The 21,226-nt window shown below is 46.0% G+C and overlaps 4 protein-coding genes across 6 annotated transcripts in view; 3 read left to right on the top strand and 1 right to left on the bottom strand.

The window, feature by feature from the left end:
* Positions 1 to 1,669: 1,669 nt before the first annotated feature.
* LOC101759067 (aspartyl protease 25) lies at positions 1,670 to 3,222 on the top strand. Its single transcript, XM_004985371.4, has one exon. The coding sequence runs from the start codon at positions 1,715 to 1,717 to the stop codon at positions 2,999 to 3,001; it is 1,287 nt and encodes a 428-aa protein (XP_004985428.2). The 5' UTR covers positions 1,670 to 1,714; the 3' UTR covers positions 3,002 to 3,222.
* Positions 3,223 to 3,252: 30 nt separating this feature from the next.
* Positions 3,253 to 6,820, bottom strand: LOC101758657 (protein CutA 1, chloroplastic). Of its 3 annotated transcripts, none has more exons than XR_002675716.1 (7): positions 6,555 to 6,820; positions 5,442 to 5,533; positions 5,113 to 5,175; positions 4,359 to 4,390; positions 4,120 to 4,214; positions 3,790 to 4,035; positions 3,253 to 3,696 (listed from the first exon to the last, which is right to left on the bottom strand). XR_002675716.1 is itself a non-coding variant. In XM_004985370.3 (6 exons), the coding sequence occupies exons 1-6, from the start codon at positions 6,764 to 6,766 to the stop codon at positions 3,951 to 3,953; spliced, it is 579 nt and encodes a 192-aa protein (XP_004985427.1). In that variant the 5' UTR covers positions 6,767 to 6,820; the 3' UTR covers positions 3,720 to 3,950. The 3 variants fall into 3 exon arrangements, 1 of the variants encoding a protein (XP_004985427.1); XR_001163064.2 differs by having other exon boundaries at positions 3,253 to 3,656; XM_004985370.3 differs by lacking the exon at positions 3,253 to 3,696 and having other exon boundaries at positions 3,720 to 4,035.
* Positions 6,821 to 6,984: 164 nt separating this feature from the next.
* On the top strand, positions 6,985 to 9,587 carry LOC101758251 (protein EMBRYO DEFECTIVE 514). The gene is made up of 2 exons (XM_004985369.3): positions 6,985 to 7,454; positions 9,055 to 9,587. Exons 1-2 carry the CDS (start codon positions 7,095 to 7,097, stop codon positions 9,388 to 9,390), a joined length of 696 nt encoding a protein of 231 aa, XP_004985426.1. The 5' UTR covers positions 6,985 to 7,094; the 3' UTR covers positions 9,391 to 9,587.
* Positions 9,588 to 11,974: 2,387 nt separating this feature from the next.
* Positions 11,975 to 21,226, top strand: part of LOC101756088 — a 19,703-nt gene continuing 10,451 nt past the window's right edge. The window contains exons 1-11 of the mRNA XM_022829796.1: positions 11,975 to 12,437; positions 14,031 to 14,257; positions 14,406 to 14,479; positions 14,734 to 14,790; positions 14,882 to 15,222; positions 15,655 to 15,723; positions 15,819 to 15,907; positions 16,055 to 18,181; positions 18,810 to 18,887; positions 19,003 to 19,114; positions 19,375 to 19,425. Coding sequence (XP_022685531.1) covers positions 12,105 to 12,437; positions 14,031 to 14,257; positions 14,406 to 14,479; positions 14,734 to 14,790; positions 14,882 to 15,222; positions 15,655 to 15,723; positions 15,819 to 15,907; positions 16,055 to 18,181; positions 18,810 to 18,887; positions 19,003 to 19,114; positions 19,375 to 19,425 — 3,558 coding nt within the window. The 5' untranslated portion in view covers positions 11,975 to 12,104. The remainder of the gene's footprint in view (positions 12,438 to 14,030; positions 14,258 to 14,405; positions 14,480 to 14,733; positions 14,791 to 14,881; positions 15,223 to 15,654; positions 15,724 to 15,818; positions 15,908 to 16,054; positions 18,182 to 18,809; positions 18,888 to 19,002; positions 19,115 to 19,374; positions 19,426 to 21,226) is intronic.

The raw sequence follows: 21,226 nt of genomic DNA, 5'->3' as shown, positions 1-21,226 counted from the left end.
ACACACCCTTACTAATTGCCATTGCCAAATTCTCTCTCGAATCGATCTAGGACCTGTTCAGTTCCTCCCAAACTTCCAATTTTAACACTATGCAAAAAGAAGATTCCCTATCACATCAAACTTGCGGTACATGCATGGAGTACTAAATGTAGACGAAATCAAAAAATAATTGCACAGTTTTGTTGTACTTTGCGAGATAAATCTTTTGAGCCTAATTAGTCAATGTTTGAACAATAATTCACAAATACAAACGAAATGCTACAGTTGCGCATTTATGGTAAAATTCCAACTTTGGTACTTCCAAATTGGGAACTAAACAAGGCCCTAGCTGTATACGCTGGTGCGTGGATTTCAGCCTGTAACTGGGAAATACTAGGCTGAAAACACCTAAAAATGGCGAAGCCGAGATATCTCTGCGTGTGCACATACGATGCGCATGCGCCGCTGGTAATCATTCATCATCTTTGTAACCTACTCCCTGTAGTATTGTGCATGCGCCAGAATGCCGATCGATTGGTAGACTCGTGTCTGCCTGTGGTCCTTGATCTCGGTCACATGCGGCGTGCCCGAGGTACATACCGGCCGCGGATCGATGTATCACGTATACCTGCCAGCGAATGCATGCCATGGATAAGGATCATGAGGCTATACGTGGTCGTCAGTTAACATCGGCTAACGTCGCCTGCGATGCTGCGAGGCGTTTTGGTATTACTGTACCTGGCTCATAATTCAGAGAGACATTTAGGAGCATTCAGCTTGTTCGGTAGAGATGGCTGCAAGAGACTACGGGAGTCGACAAGATGCGATGGTATTTGTCCTTGTTGACCCGTGAAGAAGCTGTCTCATCCCGGCCGTCGGACCTTTTCAGGTTGCGGCTGCACGCAGTAGGCAAGATTTTACATGAGGTACAGCTAGAGGCACAGCAATTTACTTTTCCACAAGTACAGCTATGTGGACCAGCTTTGGAGTCCAGTCCATCAGGTCACCACCATGCCTTTTGTGATTCACGTGTCCATTTGTATTCACCATTCACCAATAACCAGTTCTGACAAAATAGGCCAATGCAAACTCGTCGTGTAAATTCCATTTTCCTTAGGAAATCCAGAAGTGAAAATCCATATGCATGATGAAAGTGAAAACAAGATTTGTCGGCAGATGTTCGAACTTATCAGGCAATTAGAAAAGAGCTAAAACAAGTAAAATCCTAGCTAAAACTCTAGAGTAGTCTAAGAGATCCCACTCTCTAAGCTAAAATTTAGTAAGTTTGCTGGAAAAGTACGCTCCAACAGAGTTGCTATCCGGATGGCTATTCCATTCAGCTGCCAAATACTCACCCGCACTTTCCAACTTGGCAAGTGGGTTTGGCTTGCCAAATGTAAGTCCCACGCTTAAAATGGAGAGTGCAGAATGGATAGTCTGTGTGAAATGGAGAGACTGTTGGAGTGGATAGAGAGTATAGATTTTTAGAGAGTAACCTAGCTATTGGAATTTAGGAAGTAGGAAATTGATAGTCTATTAGAATGAGCAACAAGAGGAATTTTTTTTGCCAAACTTAGTCAAAGAGTTAAATGGAGAACAAAAATAAATATGTTGGAGTTGCTCTAAAACGCAACGACTGGAACACGCTCCAGCAGCGAACCCCATGTTCCTATATAAACCCCGCACCTCACACTCACGCCCTCACACTCAACTGACACCTCCCAGCTCGCTCGCCATGGCGGCCACCACCCTCCTCGTCCTCCTCCTGGCCGCCACTGCGGCCTCGGCCGCCGACCTGTCCGTGTACCACAACGTGCACCCGCCGTCCCCGTCCCCCCTGGAGTCCATCATCGCGCTGGCGCGCGCCGACGACGCGCGCCTTCTCTTCCTCTCGTCCAAGGCGGCGGCCTCGCCCGGCGTCACCTCGGCGCCCGTGGCCTCCGGTCAGGCCCCGCCGTCGTACGTCGTCCGCGCGGGGCTCGGCACCCCGGTGCAGCAGACCCTCCTCGCGCTCGACACCAGCGCCGACGCCACCTGGGCGCACTGCGCCCCCTGCGACACCTGCCCCGCCGGCAGCCGCTTCATCCCTGCCAGCTCCTCCTCGTACGCCGCGCTCCCGTGCGCCTCCGACTGGTGCCCGCTCTTCCAGGGGCAGCCGTGCCCGGCGAACCAGGACGCCGGCGCGTCGATGCCGACGTGCGCCTTCTCCAAGCCCTTCGCCGACGCCTCCTTCCAGGCGTCGTTGGGCAGCGACACGCTGCGCCTGGGCAAGGACGCCATCGCCAACTACGCGTTCGGGTGCGTGGGCGCCGTGACCGGGCCGACCACCAACCTGCCCAAGCAGGGTCTCCTCGGCCTCGGCCGTGGCCCCATGTCCCTGCTGTCCCAGACCGGGAGCAGGTACAACGGCGTTTTCTCCTACTGCCTGCCGAGCTACAAGTCTTACTACTTCTCGGGGTCGCTCCGGCTGGGCGCCGCCGGGCAGCCCCGGAACGCCCGGTACACGCCGCTGCTGAGCAACCCGCACCGGCCGTCACTGTACTACGTGAACGTGACGGGGCTGAGCGTGGGTCGGGCGTGGGTGAAGGTCCCCGCGGGGGCGTTCGCGTTCGACCCCGCCACCGGAGCCGGCACGGTGATAGACTCCGGCACGGTGATCACGCGGTGGACGGCGCCCGTGTACGCGGCGCTGCGGGAGGAGTTCCGGCGGCAGGTGGGCGCGCCCAGCGGGTACACGTCGCTGGGCGCCTTCGACACGTGCTTCAACACGGACGAGGTGGCGGCGGGCGGCGCGCCGGCCGTGACGCTGCACATGGACGGCGGCGTCGACCTCACGCTGCCCATGGAGAACACGCTCATCCACAGCAGCGCCACGCCGCTGGCGTGCCTCGCCATGGCCGAGGCGCCGCAGAACGTCAACTCCGTCGTCAACGTCGTGGCCAACCTGCAGCAGCAGAACGTACGGGTCGTCGTCGACGTCGCCGCCTCGCGCGTCGGCTTCGCGAGGGAGCCCTGCAACTAGACACTCCCCACCCCCATTGTGTTTCGTTTCCAGTGTTGTGTGTGCAATAAGAAGGGACGTGACGTGACACGAAAAATATTGGTTCGTCACGGGTAGCTAGAGGATCACGTAGTAAAGATTCTGCCAGAGTGTGTATTGCTTTCGTTTTTTTTCAATGTTTTGTATGGCTGTTGCAAGATATTAATTGATTTGCGAAAATTCGATGGGGGCTTGTTCGCCAACGACCGTGTCACGAGCATGCACAGTAGAAAAGCATCTTGGAATGGACGGAATTGCACTCGTACGTTCTACGCGAGAGGATTGCGATACACAAGCTGTCACTCGGCCGTATCTGGACGTGCAGTGTCTTCTTCTGGTTGGTCGTTCATCTCAGTAACCCAGTAGAGGCTCTAACACGTCAACACCTGGCTCGCCGGTTTACAGAGCCTGGCGCGTGCATTCCGTGTGATTTTCACGTGGAATCAGTGAAACCGGCGGTCGATTACCTGCGGCACGGCATGGCAGGCGTCGTCACGGGCTCACGGCCGTCCTCCCCAGTGTGCTCATCCTGCCAGACGTGCAGTTGCGGTAGGAGGCTAGCCGTTAGGCTGCTGTCTCAGCGCCTCCAAGGACATTCCCAGGTGGCTCTTGCAGTAAAATTCTCCCATCCTCTCCTCTGAACAAATTTTACAGCCCAGGCTTAGCTACATGGTAGACTTCAGGCACACACATCAGCAGAAAACTCGGCCCAAATAGCGATTCACAAGAGCAACAATATACATGATTGAATATGATTTGGTTTGACTTACACGGGTCAATCTGTCAACAGAGCGATGCATGAATTTGCATACCCACACAAGACACCAGATCATTTGTCACGACAGGATGGTAAACGTTGATTTGGCACCGGAATGTAACTGAGATATACAGGTCAACGGAGGAAACTCCATTGTGCAAGCCCACTGGATGATCAGTCTTCCCTAGTGCTGTTCTTGATCCACTCCAGATACTTGCTGTTACCACCAGTTATGGGCAGAGCAATAACTTCAGGAACACTGCATGGATGAGGAGCTAGTAACCAAGGGCAATGATGCATACAGCATAGTGTACAAGAAATCAGTAGACCGTATGAAGCTTACTCATATTCATGGTTGGCTTTGACGTGCTCAGTCAAGGCATCTAGAAGTGATTCCCTGGTCTTTATGATCAGCAATTCTTCAGCATCAGATTGCACCTGAAAATATCAGCCCACACTTTGTTTGATAACTGATAAGCAGGGAGAGATTTTCAAGAGGGATTTTGGAAATTTCCAAACAACAAATAAGTAAAACTGAAGATCTACTAAATTATTTACTGGATGCAATTATTAGGACCATACCTTTCCCTCCCACCAGTAAACAGATTCAATGCCTGAAAGGATAATGATGCCTTCAGTATATTTCACCACTTGAAAAGCAAACTAACAGGACTTTCTATTCCAAAAACTAGTATAAGAACACAGAGTAAGGTATCCATACTAAGTGCTCAAATGATGACAGCAAAGAACATTTTATATACAATTATATTGATCATTCTTGTTTACAGGCAAGAGGCTTTGTCATTTTCTTTTCGAATTTACAGACTCTGTTGTTTCAGTTTATGGTCGCCTAGGTTGCCTGAAGCTAGATGCACAAAATAATAGTTATCACAGGGTTCCAACTAAATCATTTCAGTAAGCTCTGGGACGTTAGTTCTTACAGGATATGCTGACAGTGCTTTTTTTTTTGAAGCTTATCTCATTTACAGAGGTATAGTAACCTAACTTCACCTGATGCAACATAACTTAACAGAGAAACAAACCAACCACTTGAAAAGTGGGAATATTTATTGTTTAACATTGAGCAGTGAAATTTAATATTTTATAGGAAATCCTTAAGGTTAGGGAGGACAAGAGCCCAAGGTCTCCACGCCCCTCAGGAACTATAACACAGGTAGACCTTCCAGTGCTGGTATCATTATTTGCAAAGAACAAAGTCTTCCATTTTAGGAAAAATAAACAATTGAAATGAGCAATCACATTTTCATGTGCACTGCATTCATAATGTCAAAATTTTTTTAAAAAAACTTAAGCGAGGAGAAAATCGAATTCAAACCAGGTACTATATTGACACAAGCAGCAAGCTTCTTGCTGATGATGCTCTGTGACAGCTTCTTGCCTGCAGTAGATGTGAGACAAAGTTCTTTACTTCTTTAAGACTTCTAGAGCAAAAGCCCGAAAGATTACGCAGAAAAATGTTCGACAATAATAAGAACAAAAAGATAAAACCTTAAAAGAAAAAGCTAATCAAGCGAACAAAGCTTTGATGTTCACAAGCCAAAACATACTAATTTGACTGTTTTTCAATGAAGATTGAAGAGAACTGCACAAATTGATTAGCAACTAGGACGCATCAGTATAATCGAAAAATTAGGTGCCAGCTACCTGCTTCCCTGTTTGGAACGGTAACATACACAACAATGGATGGCACGGTGGTGGAAGCGGACTCCATTCGAGCAGAGCTGAGACCTCTTGCCCTGCAAAGTTTTCATAATTGAAGTTTCTTAATGTTTGGTATATCACAATATATACCTGGAGATACAATGACAGACACAAGACACAACATTTCTACCCTCCAATGTTTGCCTACTTAACTTTTGATGCTACTACCACATGAACAACGGCTTCTCATAGGGCATAGGCTACACTCTTGATGCCACACCCACAGTACACTAGTCCAATTGTAGAAGTGTGTGCCGGAAACAGGCATGGCATCAACACAATCGTGCGATAGTACTACATATTATCTTACAAATCGTCACAAAACGCACCATAGTACCACTACAACTACAAGTTTGCAATTCTCAAACTAAAAGCACGCTAATGTTAATGTGTAATCAACTAAACTGCGGCAGCATAAAATTCGCAAACCCACGGGGATGCCAGTGCCTTCCTCGCATCAGCCAAACGAGCTCTAGTAGGAGGAAGGAGGAAGTTACCCGAGGAAGGGGAGGCAGCGGTGGGAGAAAGCACCCCGTCCTGCAAGCGACGGCGGCGCTGATGCTGAAGAACAGGAGCGCTCCCTCGAGCGGCGCGCGGCGTCCGTAGATCAGCGCACGCTACGCTCCGGCGGGACCGGCTGCGGCGGCGGCGGTGGCGGCGGAAGGTGGCGATGAAACCAGGGAGGCCGGAACGGCGCGGAGAGGGGAGAAGAAGCGGCTTCAAGGGCTTATTTATAAATATCAGGGGCCTTTTTGAAAAATACAGGTCGCGATTAGTAATCGCGATCCAAATCAGGAGTCTTTACATAAAACGTCCACCGGTAGTTTACATAAAACGTCCACCGGTAGTTTACATAAAACCCCCTAATTTGGATCGCGATATATAATCGCGATCCAAATCAGGGTGTATTTTGCAAAACTTCCAGGCCGGCGGCATATGGAGGGCGACGAGGCCGCGGCGCCGCCGGCGACCGTCGCGATGCATGCAGGCGCCTCGAGCCGTGTGCCATCCTCGCATCACCCAAATGAGCTGTAGTAGGAGGGAGGGGGAAGTTACCCGAGGAAGGGGAAGCGGCGGTGGGAGAAGGAGCACCCCGTCCTGCAAGCGACGGCGGCGCTGACAGCGCCGATGCTGAAGAACAGGAGCGCTCCCGCGAGCGGCGCGCGGCGTCCGTAGATCAGCGCACGCTGCGCTCCGGCGGGACCGGCGGCGGCGGTGGCGGCGGCGGAAGGTGGGGAGAAAACCCGGAACGGCGCGGGGAGTGGCATCTCCGGCAGCTTCCACAGCCGTTTATGTACGCGTCGCCGTCGGAAAAGCGCATTCCTTCCCTTGCCCTTGGTGGCTCACGAACCCGATTCCTCTCCCCGCTCCGCTCTTGGGCTCTGTGGGTTCTAGTGGGCCACTCTTGGGCTTGCCGCAAGCCTTCCTCATTGCATTCGGCCCGAACTCCGCAACTCCTCGGGTCTTCTTAACCCCTGTATCTTCCCTGGGACGGAACGGAAGCCCCGAGCCCCAAACCCTACACGAACCAGAGCAGCCTCCACCGCCAGCGCCGACACTTCGAGCTCTGCTTCGGCCTTCTGCGCGTCTCTGGCCATGGCTGAACCCGAGGTGGAGGTGGCCGCAGCCGCCGCAGCAGCGATGGAAACCGAGGCGCCGGCAGCCGCTGGTCAGAAGAGGGAGAGGGAGGAAGGGGGTGATCCTGCCGCTGAGGGCGGCGAGGCGGCGGCGGAGGAGGAAGCGGCGGCGGCTAAGAAGCCGAAGGTGGAGGGGGATACCAAGGAAGAAAAGGAGGAGGAGACGAAGGATGATAAGGAGGGCGTGGAGGGGAAGGGAGAGGAGGCGAAGGGCAAGCCCGCGAAGTTGGGGCCGAAAGAGTTCGCCACGGCCGTCGAGATGTTCGACTACTTCTTCGCCCTGCTCCACTCGTGGGCGCCGCAGCTTGAGTTCAATAAGGTGACTGATTCTCTCTCGTAGCCTCGCGGTGATATGGTTGCGCTAAAGATGGTTCCTGCACTTCGATTCGCTATGCGTGAAGTAGTTTGCCCTGGTGAATTGTTATCCTTGCCGCGGCACCAAAAAGGTGGAAGTAGGCAAATTTCGTAAGCTTCGTTTGAGTTCGGGGAGTGCGTTTACTTGTGTTAGGCAAGGTTTGCTCCTGGTGTGGAAATTATTTGGCTTGATAAATCTATTGTTAAGGCTGCGATTTTGCAACTACTTAGTTTGTTACTAAAGGGTTGTGAGTTGGAGCTTGTATTGTGTCATGTGCCTTCCAGCTCCTTTGATTGATGTATCAAAGCTGTGGGCATGGGCTAAAATAAAGATTTAACTTTCATTATATTATTATGCATATCATGATGCAATTTGCTCTTCTGAAGTTGTATTATCGCTAGGGAAGCTGTAACATTTTTGCTTGCTTGGATTAAGCATGGTTGGTGTTTACTTAGCTTTGTTTTAGTTTCATGTGGCTAGTGTGATTTGTTAAATAAAGTTTTGATTGAACCTGTGTCCTAAAAGGACTTTTAACTTCTTTGGCTTCATTTGTTGGGATTGCGTGTGAGTATCCATGTTATTTTTTATTAACTTGGATTGTTTGAATGCTTTTAGGTGCACATTAGATTTTCCTTTTCTATGGTGTAAGCATTTTTGTAACATCACCACCATTTGTTCAAAGAGCGTGAGATATTTGTCCTCATATGTGCTTTCATTTGTTGTTCAACCTGCTTTGTGGCGCTTCAGTTTCAGTTTTGGCCTGGAGTTCCAAGTGCTTTTCTACTGTTTGAGAAAGAAAGGCTTTGCTGTTGTTAGCTTTGAGCTAGTCGCAAAGTTCCTAGCATGGTTGTTAACTTTTTCGTTAAGTTTTGGTGCATATGAGACTTGAGTGGGAGAAAGGTTCCTTTTTTTGTGAAGCATTGCTAACCTTAATTATATCTCCAGTCGACGAACTTACACCATTGAGATACTTTGGATCTCATATCGTCAATGCTATATATATCATGAAATGGAAAGAATAGAGTAATTGTTACCTTTCTGATATGCCAATTTGTGTTTGAGTTGTGATTTCTGCCTTATTACCACGTTTTAGGTTTTATGTTATATTTTGCACTTAAGACATAGTTTTTGCATTTGTTTTGTTTATGTGGAGCTTAAAGCAAAAAAATAATAAAACTTTTGCTGTGGTCTGGTTGCACAGAAAAGTCAAGTGGGTGTCTTTTGTTGTAGTTCCAAAGATGTTTGAATGCGCAATGTGGATATTTGACGCGGAATTTCTCATAATAATAGGCAATACTTTTAGGTCAAACAATTTAATGCGATTGCAATGTAGTTTTCCCAAATCTAGTATACAGAAGAAGAAGTTGGGTGATGGAAACATCTGTTAGTTGGCTGTTGTGCTTTTGAAAATGATTACTAGGTACATAATGGCCACTAGATTACTTCACCTTGTGCTCCACAGATTTAGTTTCATTGATCTTCAAAGTCCCCCAGTTGAATCTAGTATACCGCCATGAATGCTCTTCGGCACATGGATTTCTAATTTGCATCTCAACTTTTGCAGTATGAACAAATGGTGCTGGAGGACTTGCTGAAGAAAGGCCATGCTGAGCCCGCTAAGAAGATTGGGCCAGGAATCGAAGCATTTGAGATCCGCAACCACCCTGTGTGGCAGAGCCGCTGCTTCTTTGTCCGCAGGGTTGATGGATCCGCGGATGATTTCAGCTTCCGCAAATGCGTGGACAACATACTGCCTCTCCCCGAGGACATGAAGATTGGCAACAGCAAGAAGTCCGGCGGCCACCACAAGGGCGGTGGTGGGGGCCGGGGTGGAGGGCGTGGAGGAGGGGGCCGAGGTGGTTGGCGCGGTGGGCGCGGTAGGGGCAGGAGAGGCGGCTAGGTAGTTAACGAGCCCTGAAATTTTGCATGTTTAATACCGGGGCAGTCGTGTGAACACGAAGGGCATTTATGTTGTTTTATGTGGGGCTTCTTTGCCCCTGTCCTAGAGACAGATGATGCCCACTTGTGAACCTTGAAACTGGGAGATGATCCATGCGGAATGCTTCTTGCGCCATGCCGCGCCATGCTGTTCCTAAATTGTGCCGTTCCACTAACACCCGTTCTGGTTTTGTTCGGTCGTTTGCAATGTGGTTATTGCATCTTTGCAGTTTGCACCACCCGCTCGGCTGGTGCGCTGGTGCCTCAGTTCATCTGTCAACTGTCATCAGTCCTCTTGTGCTGGAGCTGAGAGCAACCGGCGTGGGTTAACAGAAAAACCAGCGGGTGTCGCATACTCGCATTGTGCTCGAATATTTCAGAGTTTCCTTTCTGTTTTGGTTCTTGCTTTCCTTGATGTGAATCAGATATGAGATGTCCGAGGACGTCTTCTGTCCAAAGAAGAAGAAAGAACTGAGAAGCAGCAGATGAACACACTGATGGTACAGGACTAGTCTCAGAAACGAAAGGGTAGCGGACAAATCTGTTGGTCACACGATTCGGCACGACACTGCACGGCCAGCGAGTACACTGTACATGAACACGTCCCTGATCTACTTGGTAGTACATGTCTCGCCGCATGTACGTCGTGGTACGCACGCTTTTCACCTGTACCTGTGACCGGGGCCAGGAACCAAGCGGCGGCTGCTCCCTGCGTGGCTGAGCACCGGAATATTCCCCATCCGGATCTGTCTGCTGATGGTCTTTACGGTGACGATCTGCGCAGGAAAAATGCGCTACTAGGGCTGGGCATCAGAACAGCGACCAAAGGCCCACCTCCTCTAAAGGTTGAGGGAAAAGGCACCGACGCTTTTGCCACTTGTTATCCATTATCCGGTTACGCTACCAGCATTTGCTGCTGCCGCTCGTTGCGTGCTCGCTCGTCATCAGCTACCAAGTGCTAGCCTTTACAAAGCACTCAGTCCATCGTTGATTTTCAAGGTAAAACAAAACACAGTCAAATGGACTGACATATCTCCCTGGACCGGTAGTATTTTCTTTTTTCTGGAAAAAAAATAACTGGACTTGATTGGCATCATCGAAACGTGCACCAACACACCAGCCGCAATCGGGCCCTCTCACGGTCTCACCGTTTCGTGACTACTCCGGGCTGGGGGTTGCTGCTTGCAGTTCGCAGACGCAGCGTAGCGCGCGCCTCTCAGCCCTCACGCAGACCCGCTTTTGGAACGGGGATCGATCAAAACAACACAGCACGCCCGCAAAGCGATGGACCCGAGCAGAGGATATGATCATCATATGATAGCCAGTGCCACCGCCACCGCCACCCATGTGGCTTCGTGAATCCGACGTCGCAGCTGGGAACGCGATGTGCGGGCTGGCCAAGGACGCAACGGTGGTGGAGTGCTGGTGGGTGCGGATAAGACTCACCTGCCTCTGTGTTTGTTCTTTCCCCCCGTCGATGCCACCGTATTTACGCGACTGCTTGTCTCTGCCTGCTGCTCCATCCGCAGCCGCGGCACCGGACGCGTGACAAGACGGTAGCCTTGCCGCCTATCAAATCACAGCGGTTTTCTTTCCCCAAGCAGATTCGAAGCCATATCGCGGCCTCGCAGGTACGGGCGTACGGCAGCGAGGAGCCGATACGCAAATCAATTTCACAGGGCGCAACTCGCACGGGTTAAGAAGCCACATGGTACACAAATCATATTACAATCGGAGACGCATGTACCTTCTATTTGTGGTCCATGCTGTAAAGTACTTGTTTATTCACTCAAATTTACCGAAGAGTTTTGTTTGTTCGATGACTGCTGCGATAATCACGGTGGGCCATCCACTAGCTAGTGTCATGGTCAATTTGATCACTACACGTGCCAATATTTTAATAAAGAGATAAATGTGCGCACATCATTGATGGAATACGATCACAATACCACATACGACGAGTCCGGTGACGCAGTTTTTAATTTTTTTACAATGCAATGAGATTCCATGACAATTTATCCTTCTTCTAAACCTCCATACACAAGAGGGAAAAAATATCTTTATGTTTTTATACTTTAATTTAAAAGCATATGAGAGAAAAAAAACTCACGCCATATTTTTTCAAGTGACTTTGTCTATGCATATTGAACTTGATCCAAGTGTCTATACCTATTTACATCAAAGACAAAAAGGCCTACACATATTTACAATAAAAAGATTATTTGATTAATTTTTTCTTTACATGGAGTGGTCTTTCGATACATCGGTTTGGCACGTCCATAGCAACAAGTTACTAATTCGTATGTTTTTGTCCACGTGGACAAACTCGCAACATGCTACTTCGACCCACCTGTAATGTAAATGAGCATTACTAAACTTTTTGCATCGGTTTTGATATGTTTTTTTTTATACATCTCAGACTAAACTTCTAACCTCTATAGGTATGTTCGTCTGAAGCAAGTTTTTTTTTGAAAGGAGTCTGAAGCAAAGTACAGAAGGGGGAAAAGAACAACTCTGGCAAGAAAATACAGAAGAGAAACCGACCAAAAAAGAAAAAATAGGGGGGGACAAATTTCATACGATTTCTGCGCTCTCCCCTCCGGCGTCTTCGCTACTCTCCACCAGCGAGCCCGATACGACCAGCCCTCCCGCCGGCGCCGCCGCGAGCCGCGGGCCATGTACAAGCTCGGCGGCCGTGGCGGTGGCCGGGGCGGCGGTGGCGGCGGTTCGAAGCGCCCGCCGGGCCCCCATGGCCGCGGCCGGGGCGGCGCCTCCTCCATCGGCGGGATGGGCGCGCCTCCCCGCGGTCGTGCCGCCGCCGCCTCCGCTGCCCCCGCGCAGCCGGCGGGGCGTGATGAGGCGTTCCGCCTGGAGTCCAGCGGGCCGCCCGCCTTAGCTGCTATAATACGGCTGACCCCCGACCTCATCGACGAGATCCGGCGGGCGGAGGAGGCCGGTGGCGGCGCCCGCATCAAGTTCAACCCTAGCGTGTACAACTCGTCGGATAACGTGAGCACCCTCTGTCGTTTAGTTCTGTTACCATGAGTCCCTCTAACTTTTAACCTAACAAATTTGGATAGTTTTTTCACTCACAGTATATCCTAAATGCGTTTTCCTTTTAGCAGTAACTGTGTTTGAGTTAATTTTTTCTGTAATTACATTCAGACTAATCAAATTTACTGCATGTTACTCAAACTGACAGTTTGAAATGTTAGGGCATGGTGATTTGTTAGGTTCATCTGCAGGATTAACGATTTCCTCTTCATATCGTGTGATGGTCTGTGTACTTTGGTTCATTTAGGACAGTGAGCTTGCATTGCTCGTTGGGCCCTTTCAGGGTGTCATTTTGATGGCCTAAACTGTGAAGTGCGAACTCAGTTTAGAATCTGTGCAAATCATGCTTGCACATTGTTGCTGTTTCTTCCGTTCTCAAAGATATCATTGGTAACTTTGCATTTAGTTTGATCTGTTGGGGGTACAATGATGTATTGCATTCTTATTGACATTATTATTGTTTGGTGGGAACAAGTTTAGTAATATTTCCCATGAACCTAGAGATTTCCCTTGCGCTATGGCCCTGGACTCCTGAGTATCCTGTTTTAATTTAGGATGCCTGAAACAAGCACATTGCTTGTTTGATGATTCTTTTTTCATTTCAAGCGAGCATCTCATGCAATTTGTTTTGGATCAGTTGAAATTCAGTTTATGTTTCGTGTTCATTTTGTCCATGACTTTGGATTTGTTGGCATGCGATTTTAGGTTGTTATCTTCGATGACTTTGGATTTTTAATCTGTTAGGTAAAGCCCTGTGTGGATGCAAAGTATTTTTCAAGGTTTAGAAAAATACCATGATTTTACAAAATACTTTGGTATTGGAAAGCCATGAGGTGTTCGGATTTAACAAAAGTCTTATAATATTTGAAAGCCATGGTATTTCTAAAACTGTTGTCTTGTTGGGAGTTTTAGAAATTCCACTCTAGAGTCTAGACCACTTTTTTTCCCCCCCTAAACTTCGGGTTTGCAAGTCTTTGCGTTTTCAATCTACAGTTTCTTAATACCACGATATCCAAACAGGCCTTAACTGCTGCTCAAAATCTTCAAAAAATGGTGATGTAGACTTAAGCAATAAGTCATAATTCAATTTTCAATTAACCTTGTGTTGTGGAGCAGAGGAGTTGAAATCTCACTGCCTCCCATCTGGTTTCCATAGATTGGATGGGTCCCTCTTTCTCTCCAGGCATACATTTTTTTTTATATTTTTTGTGTCTTATGAAGTGTTTATCTTTCCTATGTATGGAATTACCAACGAGTATGCCAGTACTCTTGAAACAACAGAAAAATATGCCTATTCATTTCATATTGCACTTCCTGCCCACAACAAAATTGTGGAGACTGGTGGGAATGGGCCGGTTCCTTATGGTGAAGGATGCTTTGAAGAAATTCAGGTTAATATTGGTCCAGCTTAGATTGTTCTACTAGGTCCAGCTTAGATTGGTATGCCAAGAGAAATTTGTTCAACATGGCAATAACTCTTGTATGTTTAGTTGATTCTGTACTTTTAATTGTTTAATTTGAGTACTCAGATATCTTTTCCTGCACCAGGTTATAGATGTTAGTGGTAAAGAATTCAAATTCTCGTGGGCACCTGAGCAAAGCGAATTGTGTGATATTTATGAAGAACGTCAGAGTGGAGAGGATGGAAATGGGTTGCTTCTAGAGTGTGGCTCTGCTTGGCGCAAGGTGAATGTGCAGCGCATTTTGGATGAGTCAGCAAAGAACCTTGTGAAAATGCGCTCTGAGGAGGCTGAACGTCTCTCAAAATCTCGAAAGTTTGTCTGCTTTTCCCATTCCATAATTCTCATGGTCTCTATTGATTTATGATTATCCTAATGTAGATTTTCTTAAGATTTTATGTTTTATGGTATCGTAGATTTCTTCAATTTCGCTTATGTATCCTTTTAACATTTCTGGCTTTAGATCAATCGTGCTGGACCCAGCTAATCCATCTGTCAAGAATCAGGCCAAGGCAATGACTGCTGCAGCTGTAGAAGGTCAGTACTTTGATTTGCGTTTTCTTTTTTAACATTATATTATGAGTTCCTCGCTTTTGCTTTCATTAATTCATTGTAGAAATGTGCACTGTTATGTGGTTATTACTCCAAGAAAATTCAATATATGTTTAATTTCCTCATATTAGACAGTATATGGGCTCAGATTGCCTATGTGCACTAGTAAATATTAGTTCTGAATTGGCTAATGTTTGTTAGAGGCCATATTTACTATTTAGACCTGTTGTCTCTTCCAGGCAATATGCGGAGGATGAACTGGAAGCAGAAGAATGAATTGTTTAAAAAGAATAAAGGTTAGGATCATGTTGGATCACATTATTCCATATTACTGTTTTTCTGTTTTTGTTGTAATTAACTCTTTGTATTGTTCATTGCCTGCTCCAGCTGCCGTTATCGCCCCTACCAAATCAGTTTCCAAAGTGAAGTTATCTAACAATATTCCCAAAGGAAATTTCTCAATTTCACCTGCACCTTCTCCTGAACAACCTGGAGCGAATATTCCTTCATTTCCTGTTGGATCAGATGCAAATAATGAAGTCATAACACCTTTTGATTCGAATAAAGGGGGAAACAGTAAAACTGAGAAAGCAACATCAAGTAAGATGTCTAAAGGAATAAATCGCCGAGCAAGTGCTCATTCTGCAAGTGTTGATGACAATACAAATGAAGTGCGGAGCCTCTTGATATCTGCACTCTCAGAAAATCCAAAAGGAATGAGCCTAAAGGTAATCTCTCCCTCCCTCCCTCCCTCCCTGCATGAGGTCACATAGATTAACCAAGCTCCATGTGCAAATGTAAATAGAACCCTGAAATTTCCTGTTCTTTGTAAATAAATCAAATACTGAGTTACAGGTGAAGGTGTTATAATTTACAGGTCTGCTGAGTTTGCAGTATGATAAAAGAAGGTTGTCAAAGTTGACCTATTTGTATCTTGGTGCTTTCATCAAGTGACATTGTAGCTCAAGTTCTATGACTACCTTCACCTTTTGAACATAATTTATAGTAACATTATTTTTTTGGTTTGGTATTACACTACGAATGCTTTCATTTGTCATCATATGCACCTGATTTTCTCCTAATTTGTCTGGTCACATAGTTCAGTTAATACCCCACGAATTATTATCTGATGTTCTTCACGTGGCATGGAACATATGCAGGCTTTGGAGAAAGCAGTTGCAGATGTATTTCCTAACGCATCGAAGAAAATAGAGAGCATCATCAAGAATGTGAGTAACCAAACATTATTCATCACCTCTTTTCCCAAATAGGAAACGTAGAAAGCAAGGAGTGAACTCACTTGACATTTTGATTATTCTTTCAGATTGCAAATTACCAAGCCCCTGGGAGATATGTGCTCAAACCAGGTCTGGAGGTAGAAAACTCTAAAAGGCATACATCTGAAGAGGGAAGGTATAGCCTTTTCTCATATTACAATCAAATTCGTGGTCCTTTTTATCTTGCGGGAAATGATTTGTCATGTTTGCTTCCAAAGCTTTGTACGATTTCTCTACATGTCTGCAACTCTTCTGCAACACCTTAACAATCTATTGCTGACAGATCCATCAATGAGAACGTTGAGGAATTTCCTCCAAGCTTAAAGATTGATGATCCTGATATATTTGAGAGTATTGATGTTGTGGACTCCCCAGCTGCTACTGCAGGAGATGGAAAGGTCAATAATGGCAGTGAAGATAAGGCAAGAACTTCTAGTGAGAGCGCAAGTGATAGTGATAGTGACAGTGACAGCAGTGACAGTGGAAGTGATAGTGGGAGCCAAAGCAGAAGTGCTGCAGAAAGTGGCAGCGGGAGCAGCAGCGACAGCGATAGTGATGCTTCATCGAGCAGCAAGGAAGGCTCTGACGCATTTGTGGATATTACAAGTGATGATGACAAAGCAAATACAGCACAAACAAAAGTTGGAGATGATCTGAATTTGTCTTCACCGCCAAGAGATTTGACAAGACTTGATGTTGATGATGAACAGATCGACATAGGAACAAATATGGATTATACGACTACATCACCGCATATTGATTTGAACAATTTTAATACCCATGATGATGATGCAGAAGCCGGGGGCTTGGCCGCAGGCAACCTGAAGAAGCCATCTGAAATTACAGGGAGCAAGAATATTCCAAGCACCAGAATGGAGCCTACCCGTGTTGATAGCAAGTATAATGAAATGTCTTATGAAGACGACCTTTTTGATGATTCTTTGCGAACAATCAGTGAGAACTTACCCAATGAAGAAGCTGACCAATTCACCAAGCAGCATGCTAACAGGAGAAAATCAACATCAAAGGATGGATCAAACCACGGCTCGATGAGTACTATCGACAAAAGTGCCAAACCCAAATTGAAAAGGTCTTCTGGTAATGAGAACTCCACAGCAAAGCCTGAAAGTGCCAAAAAGGTCAAGGTTGACGCAGCATCTCCAGGCGTTACAGGTTCTTTCTCAGAGCACAAAAAAAGCTTACTGCCTGAAAAACATATGAATGATAGGTTGAACAAGGAGACAGGGAGCGTTAGCCGCATTGCTTCACGAGATAGCAGTCCTGCCATGAAAGGAAGACCTTTGGCTTCTGGAAATATACAGAAGATAGATCAGAGCCCAAATTTACCTATTCCAACAATGCACTCTGAGAGACCAAAAGAAAATATTGAGAAATCAAGTTTGAAGAAAAAAACAGATAAGATGCAGAAACCATGGCATGGTACTGATGGTGACTTTGGTACACATGGTGATGGCCACCATGCCAGTTTTGATGGCTCGGATGATTCTTCGACAAGAAAAAGGAGTAGACATGGGGATTCTCTTAGTGATGGTAAAATGCTCAAGCGTTCAAAGGATGCTAATGTTAATATAAATTCCATGAATTTATCCAAAACTTCCGGTGGAAACGCTGGGCCTGATGAGATCACTACTTTTCCTGAACCCAATGAAAGTAATGGTGAGCTACCAAGTTCACAAAGAGATAATTTTGAGAGATCACCTCATGGTAAGAAAAAGCTCCAGAGAGAGCTTTCAGATCTCGAATTGGGTGAACTTCGTGAGTCTTCTCTGGACAATGACAATGGGAGGACAAGGAAGCAATTTGAGAGAAATAGTTCTTCCAAGTCACTTGATGGTAAATTAACTGACATAAATAACTCCTACCCCAGTATGAATAGCAGGAAGGTTCATTTAACTGGGTTTCATGATAAGGGGAAACCATCACCTCAAGAATATGGTATTGGAGGTCATATAAACCAGGAAGCCTTTCCCAGAAAGGCAACAGGATATGATTTTGATGATAATAGGCCTCAGCAAAGAGGTAATGTTCCAGAGAATCAGCATTTTCCAAGGACTGACAATTCAGATTCTGAGAACATATCATATAGGCCAGGTGATAAAACAAGCAAAAAGGAGTCAAGGATGGCACAAGGTGGAATGCTAGAGTATCCAGATATGAAGAAGAAAACAACCTCAAGGCTTCCACAGAATGGTAGTAATAATGCCATAGTGCCTCGAACACAGAAATCACTTTCCCCATCAGATAATGAGGAAAGAAGTAGGAACAACTCTCTGATTGAGTCCGAGACTGGTAGGAAGAGAGACAGTTCTTCTGATGACGATAACTTATTTTTCTCCAAGTATGATAAAGATGAGCCAGAACTGAAAGCTCCAATAAAAGATTTCTCACAGTAAGTTCCAATATCCTCCATTCAGTTAGTTTTATTTCTCGAAGTATTTTGTTTTGTGCATTTTCACTTCCCCCCTACTTTTATTGGTAAGCTGTACCTGACTTCCCTGTTCTTAAATCTTTTGATACAATCTTGGATGTTCCTAGTGATCTTTAGCTACTGAGTTGTATGTAGTACTAGACTGGAATATGCTTTCTGTTTTCTTTTGGGTTCCCGGTTCTCTCACAGTCCAGCTTACCTTCTATAGATTCCTACTGCCAAAGACCTGATACTGATTGAACCATATCAGCAGGCCTGGACCAGCCATATTACTAACCAGGTCCCTGTTTTATAGAATGATTCAGTGGCGCATCTAAATTTCCATAAATCTCTTAATGCCTCAGACTCTCTCTCCTTCCTCTTAGAACCGTTAGAACTGTTTACACGTTGGCTGGTGACCAATGCAATGCTTGATGAATTTTCTACTGTCTCTTTTGGAGACTTCTATTTGTCTGTGTTATCTGAAACATTACGGATCGTATGATCATTAAGTTTGATTGATTTTGAAGTGCAAACTGTTGATCTGTTTCAAATTTCAAGTGTATTTTGTTGTTGATGCATAGAACCAACTGATTATGTTCTTTTCCAGATACAAAGATTATGTGCAGGAGTACAATGAGAAGTATGAAGCCTATTCTTACTTGAACAGTCAGATTGAGAAAACTAAGTATGTGTTTTCTATTTCTTTTGCACTTCATTTTCTTCTGTTTAATAGTTCATAACTTAATAATCTCCTGGAACTGGTGTTTTTTTTTCTTTTTCTTATATTTTTTAAAATACAGGTCTGAATTCTTAAAGGTACAAGAGGATCTCAATGTTGCTAAAGAAAGAGACAAGGAACAATATTATAACACTGTAGAAAGGCTCAGAGACATGTACCGTGAATCAGGAGCAGTATGTTTTCTGCCTGACCTTCCATACGCTTTAACATGATTGCCTTTAGTTTTTCATAGCCTGAAAGGGGACCAGATGGTCCTCATTTCCTATTTCTGTCTTAAAAACTTAAAATTTGCTACCAGCATCCTTATCTAACAAATAGCTCTGTTCATATAACATTGGGTTATGAAAGTATACGAACTTTTTGCTGTTTAATTTAACTCTTGCTAATAATTGATGCTCTCCCTGAATCTAATTGTGAACATTATTTCCTGTAGAGGCATAAATTGATGAAGAAGGTCTTTGTATTGCTTCATGAGGAGCTGCGGGTATTATGTGATATCATGAGTAGTAGTTTACTGTGCAACTTCCATACTGTTCTAGTTATTATTTGCATTCTGATATTTTGGTTGTTTTCCCCAGATTATGAAGCAAAGAATTAGAGACTTTACAGAGGCCTATTCAAATGAGTAACTGATCAACACTCATAACACATGTGAGTTCTGTCCTACTTGATTATTTCCCAGAAGCACTGTGGAACAGTGTTCAACTGACGACGAACTGAATTATTGTTTTGTTGTAACCATGCAGGGCATTTGCAACTGCTTCTCAGAGGCTGTCACTCATTGTCAAGTCTGAAAATGTCGGGACACGACATTAGGCTTGCCATTGTAGAATATTTGCTTGGCTTGGACATTCAGCCAAATGCACTTACCTGTGACAACCTTAGTTTGTCCGTGATTCTCAGGATCACCATGCTGAGTTCCATAGTTATCACAGCGGAAGTGGAGGCCAAGGCAGTTTGAAGACCAATGACCGCTGATGGGCGCCTCCACATGATGCTGAGACCATAAGTAAATGATCCATTACTTACAGAACGGAGGTTTGATGTCTGACCCGGCGTTACAACAGCAGTTTTGCAGCTAGTTTGGCACTGTGACCGGTCGTTTCTCTTTGTAGATGTTTTGTAACTTTTTAACCCCCTGTGAGAAAGGGCGAGATCTCTCCTCTCCTGGCGTTGTACATTTGCTTTGTATTATTGTGATCCATGTCAAACTGAAGTAAATCACTAACTCTGTACATATCAGTAGACCAATAGAGAAGTTTTGAAGGAAGCAGAGTAAAATATGGGAATATGTTGTTAGTACAAATATTAATTCTTTAATATCACCTGTGGATGCAGTTCAGTTGTTTTATGAAAATATGACAGTTTTGTTTTCAAAGCTGTTTCATTATCGCCAGTCTCCCCTTCAAGCTTTTCGTGTAGACCCGGTGTACGCTCCACAAAACCCTTCCTTTTACTTTCAGTTGCTTTCCTGTCGGATCAAGATGTCGCTACATCTCGAAGTAACCTGATGCATCAATGGCCTTTTCACAGCAAATTGATATTTATGTGGCCTAAAGAAAGCCTAGGAAAATGACGAATCTAGATGTAATTTTCTGGCTCATCAATCATCATCATCACACATCAGTGTATAAGATGTACAGGCTGCTGTCTGAAAGCGAACGATGCCTTTTCCTTTTTTTCATGTAAAAAACTCGAACAGTTTGCGTGAATACGCCCGAAATTTCTGAAAGGCAAAACTTTTTTACCTTTTTGATATCTTTCTCGGCCATTTCTGCGAGTACGCTGGAAATCCCAGAGCATGACGTGTTCACCTTGCCCCTCGTCATCCAAGGGACCGAAAGGGCAAAAGCCCGGGGCACTGCCGCACTGGGCTGCGGTCAGTCCACGCCTCGTTCAGCCGTCGATCCACGCGTCGTCCCTGGCCGTCTGGCCCCACTCCCCAACTCCGACCCGGGGGCGCCCTCTCAGGGTGCGTTTGGTTGCGAGGACGAACTGGGACGGGACGGGACGATCCTACTTCGTCCCGCATTTGGTTGGAGGACAGGTGGGACGGGGACATCCCAACGAGGGAATATGCCCTCCCGATTGTGAACGACAAGTCGAGTACCTGAGAGAAGATTCTGACGGATTCCCCTCCTTCTCGAAGGAGAAGATTCTGACAGGTTTTCCGCCTTCTCGAAACGAGTACGAAAGATGGTTCTACCTAACAAATTCAACCCCCGGGTAGCACCAAATACGACAGCAAGCAGACCCAGTCCATGTCTGCAGTGCCACTTGTTGTC

This window comes from Setaria italica, chromosome IX (genome assembly GCF_000263155.2).
Source record: "Setaria italica strain Yugu1 chromosome IX, Setaria_italica_v2.0, whole genome shotgun sequence".
Lineage (NCBI taxonomy): Eukaryota > Viridiplantae > Streptophyta > Magnoliopsida > Poales > Poaceae > Setaria > Setaria italica.
This window is presented reverse-complemented; position numbering and strand designations above follow the sequence as displayed.

What these genes read in the sequence shown, in the direction of transcription:
- LOC101759067 (XM_004985371.4), top strand. Translation starts at nt 1,715, where the DNA reads ATGGCGGCCACCACCCTCCTCGTCCTCCTCCTGGCCGCCACTGCGGCC.
- LOC101758657 (XM_004985370.3), bottom strand. Translation starts at nt 6,766, where the DNA reads ATGCCACTCCCCGCGCCGTTCCGGGTTTTCTCCCCACCTTCCGCCGCC. An exon ending in CGTTCCAAACAGGGAAGCAG is followed by an intron (nt 5,176 to 5,441) that starts GTAGCTGGCACC and finishes CATCTACTGCAG; the next exon opens with GCAAGAAGCTGTCACAGAGC. An exon ending in TTTACTGGTGGGAGGGAAAG is followed by an intron (nt 4,215 to 4,358) that starts GTATGGTCCTAA and finishes TGATATTTTCAG; the next exon opens with GTGCAATCTGATGCTGAAGA.
- LOC101758251 (XM_004985369.3), top strand. Translation starts at nt 7,095, where the DNA reads ATGGCTGAACCCGAGGTGGAGGTGGCCGCAGCCGCCGCAGCAGCGATG. An exon ending in CGCAGCTTGAGTTCAATAAG is followed by an intron (nt 7,455 to 9,054) that starts GTGACTGATTCT and finishes CAACTTTTGCAG; the next exon opens with TATGAACAAATGGTGCTGGA.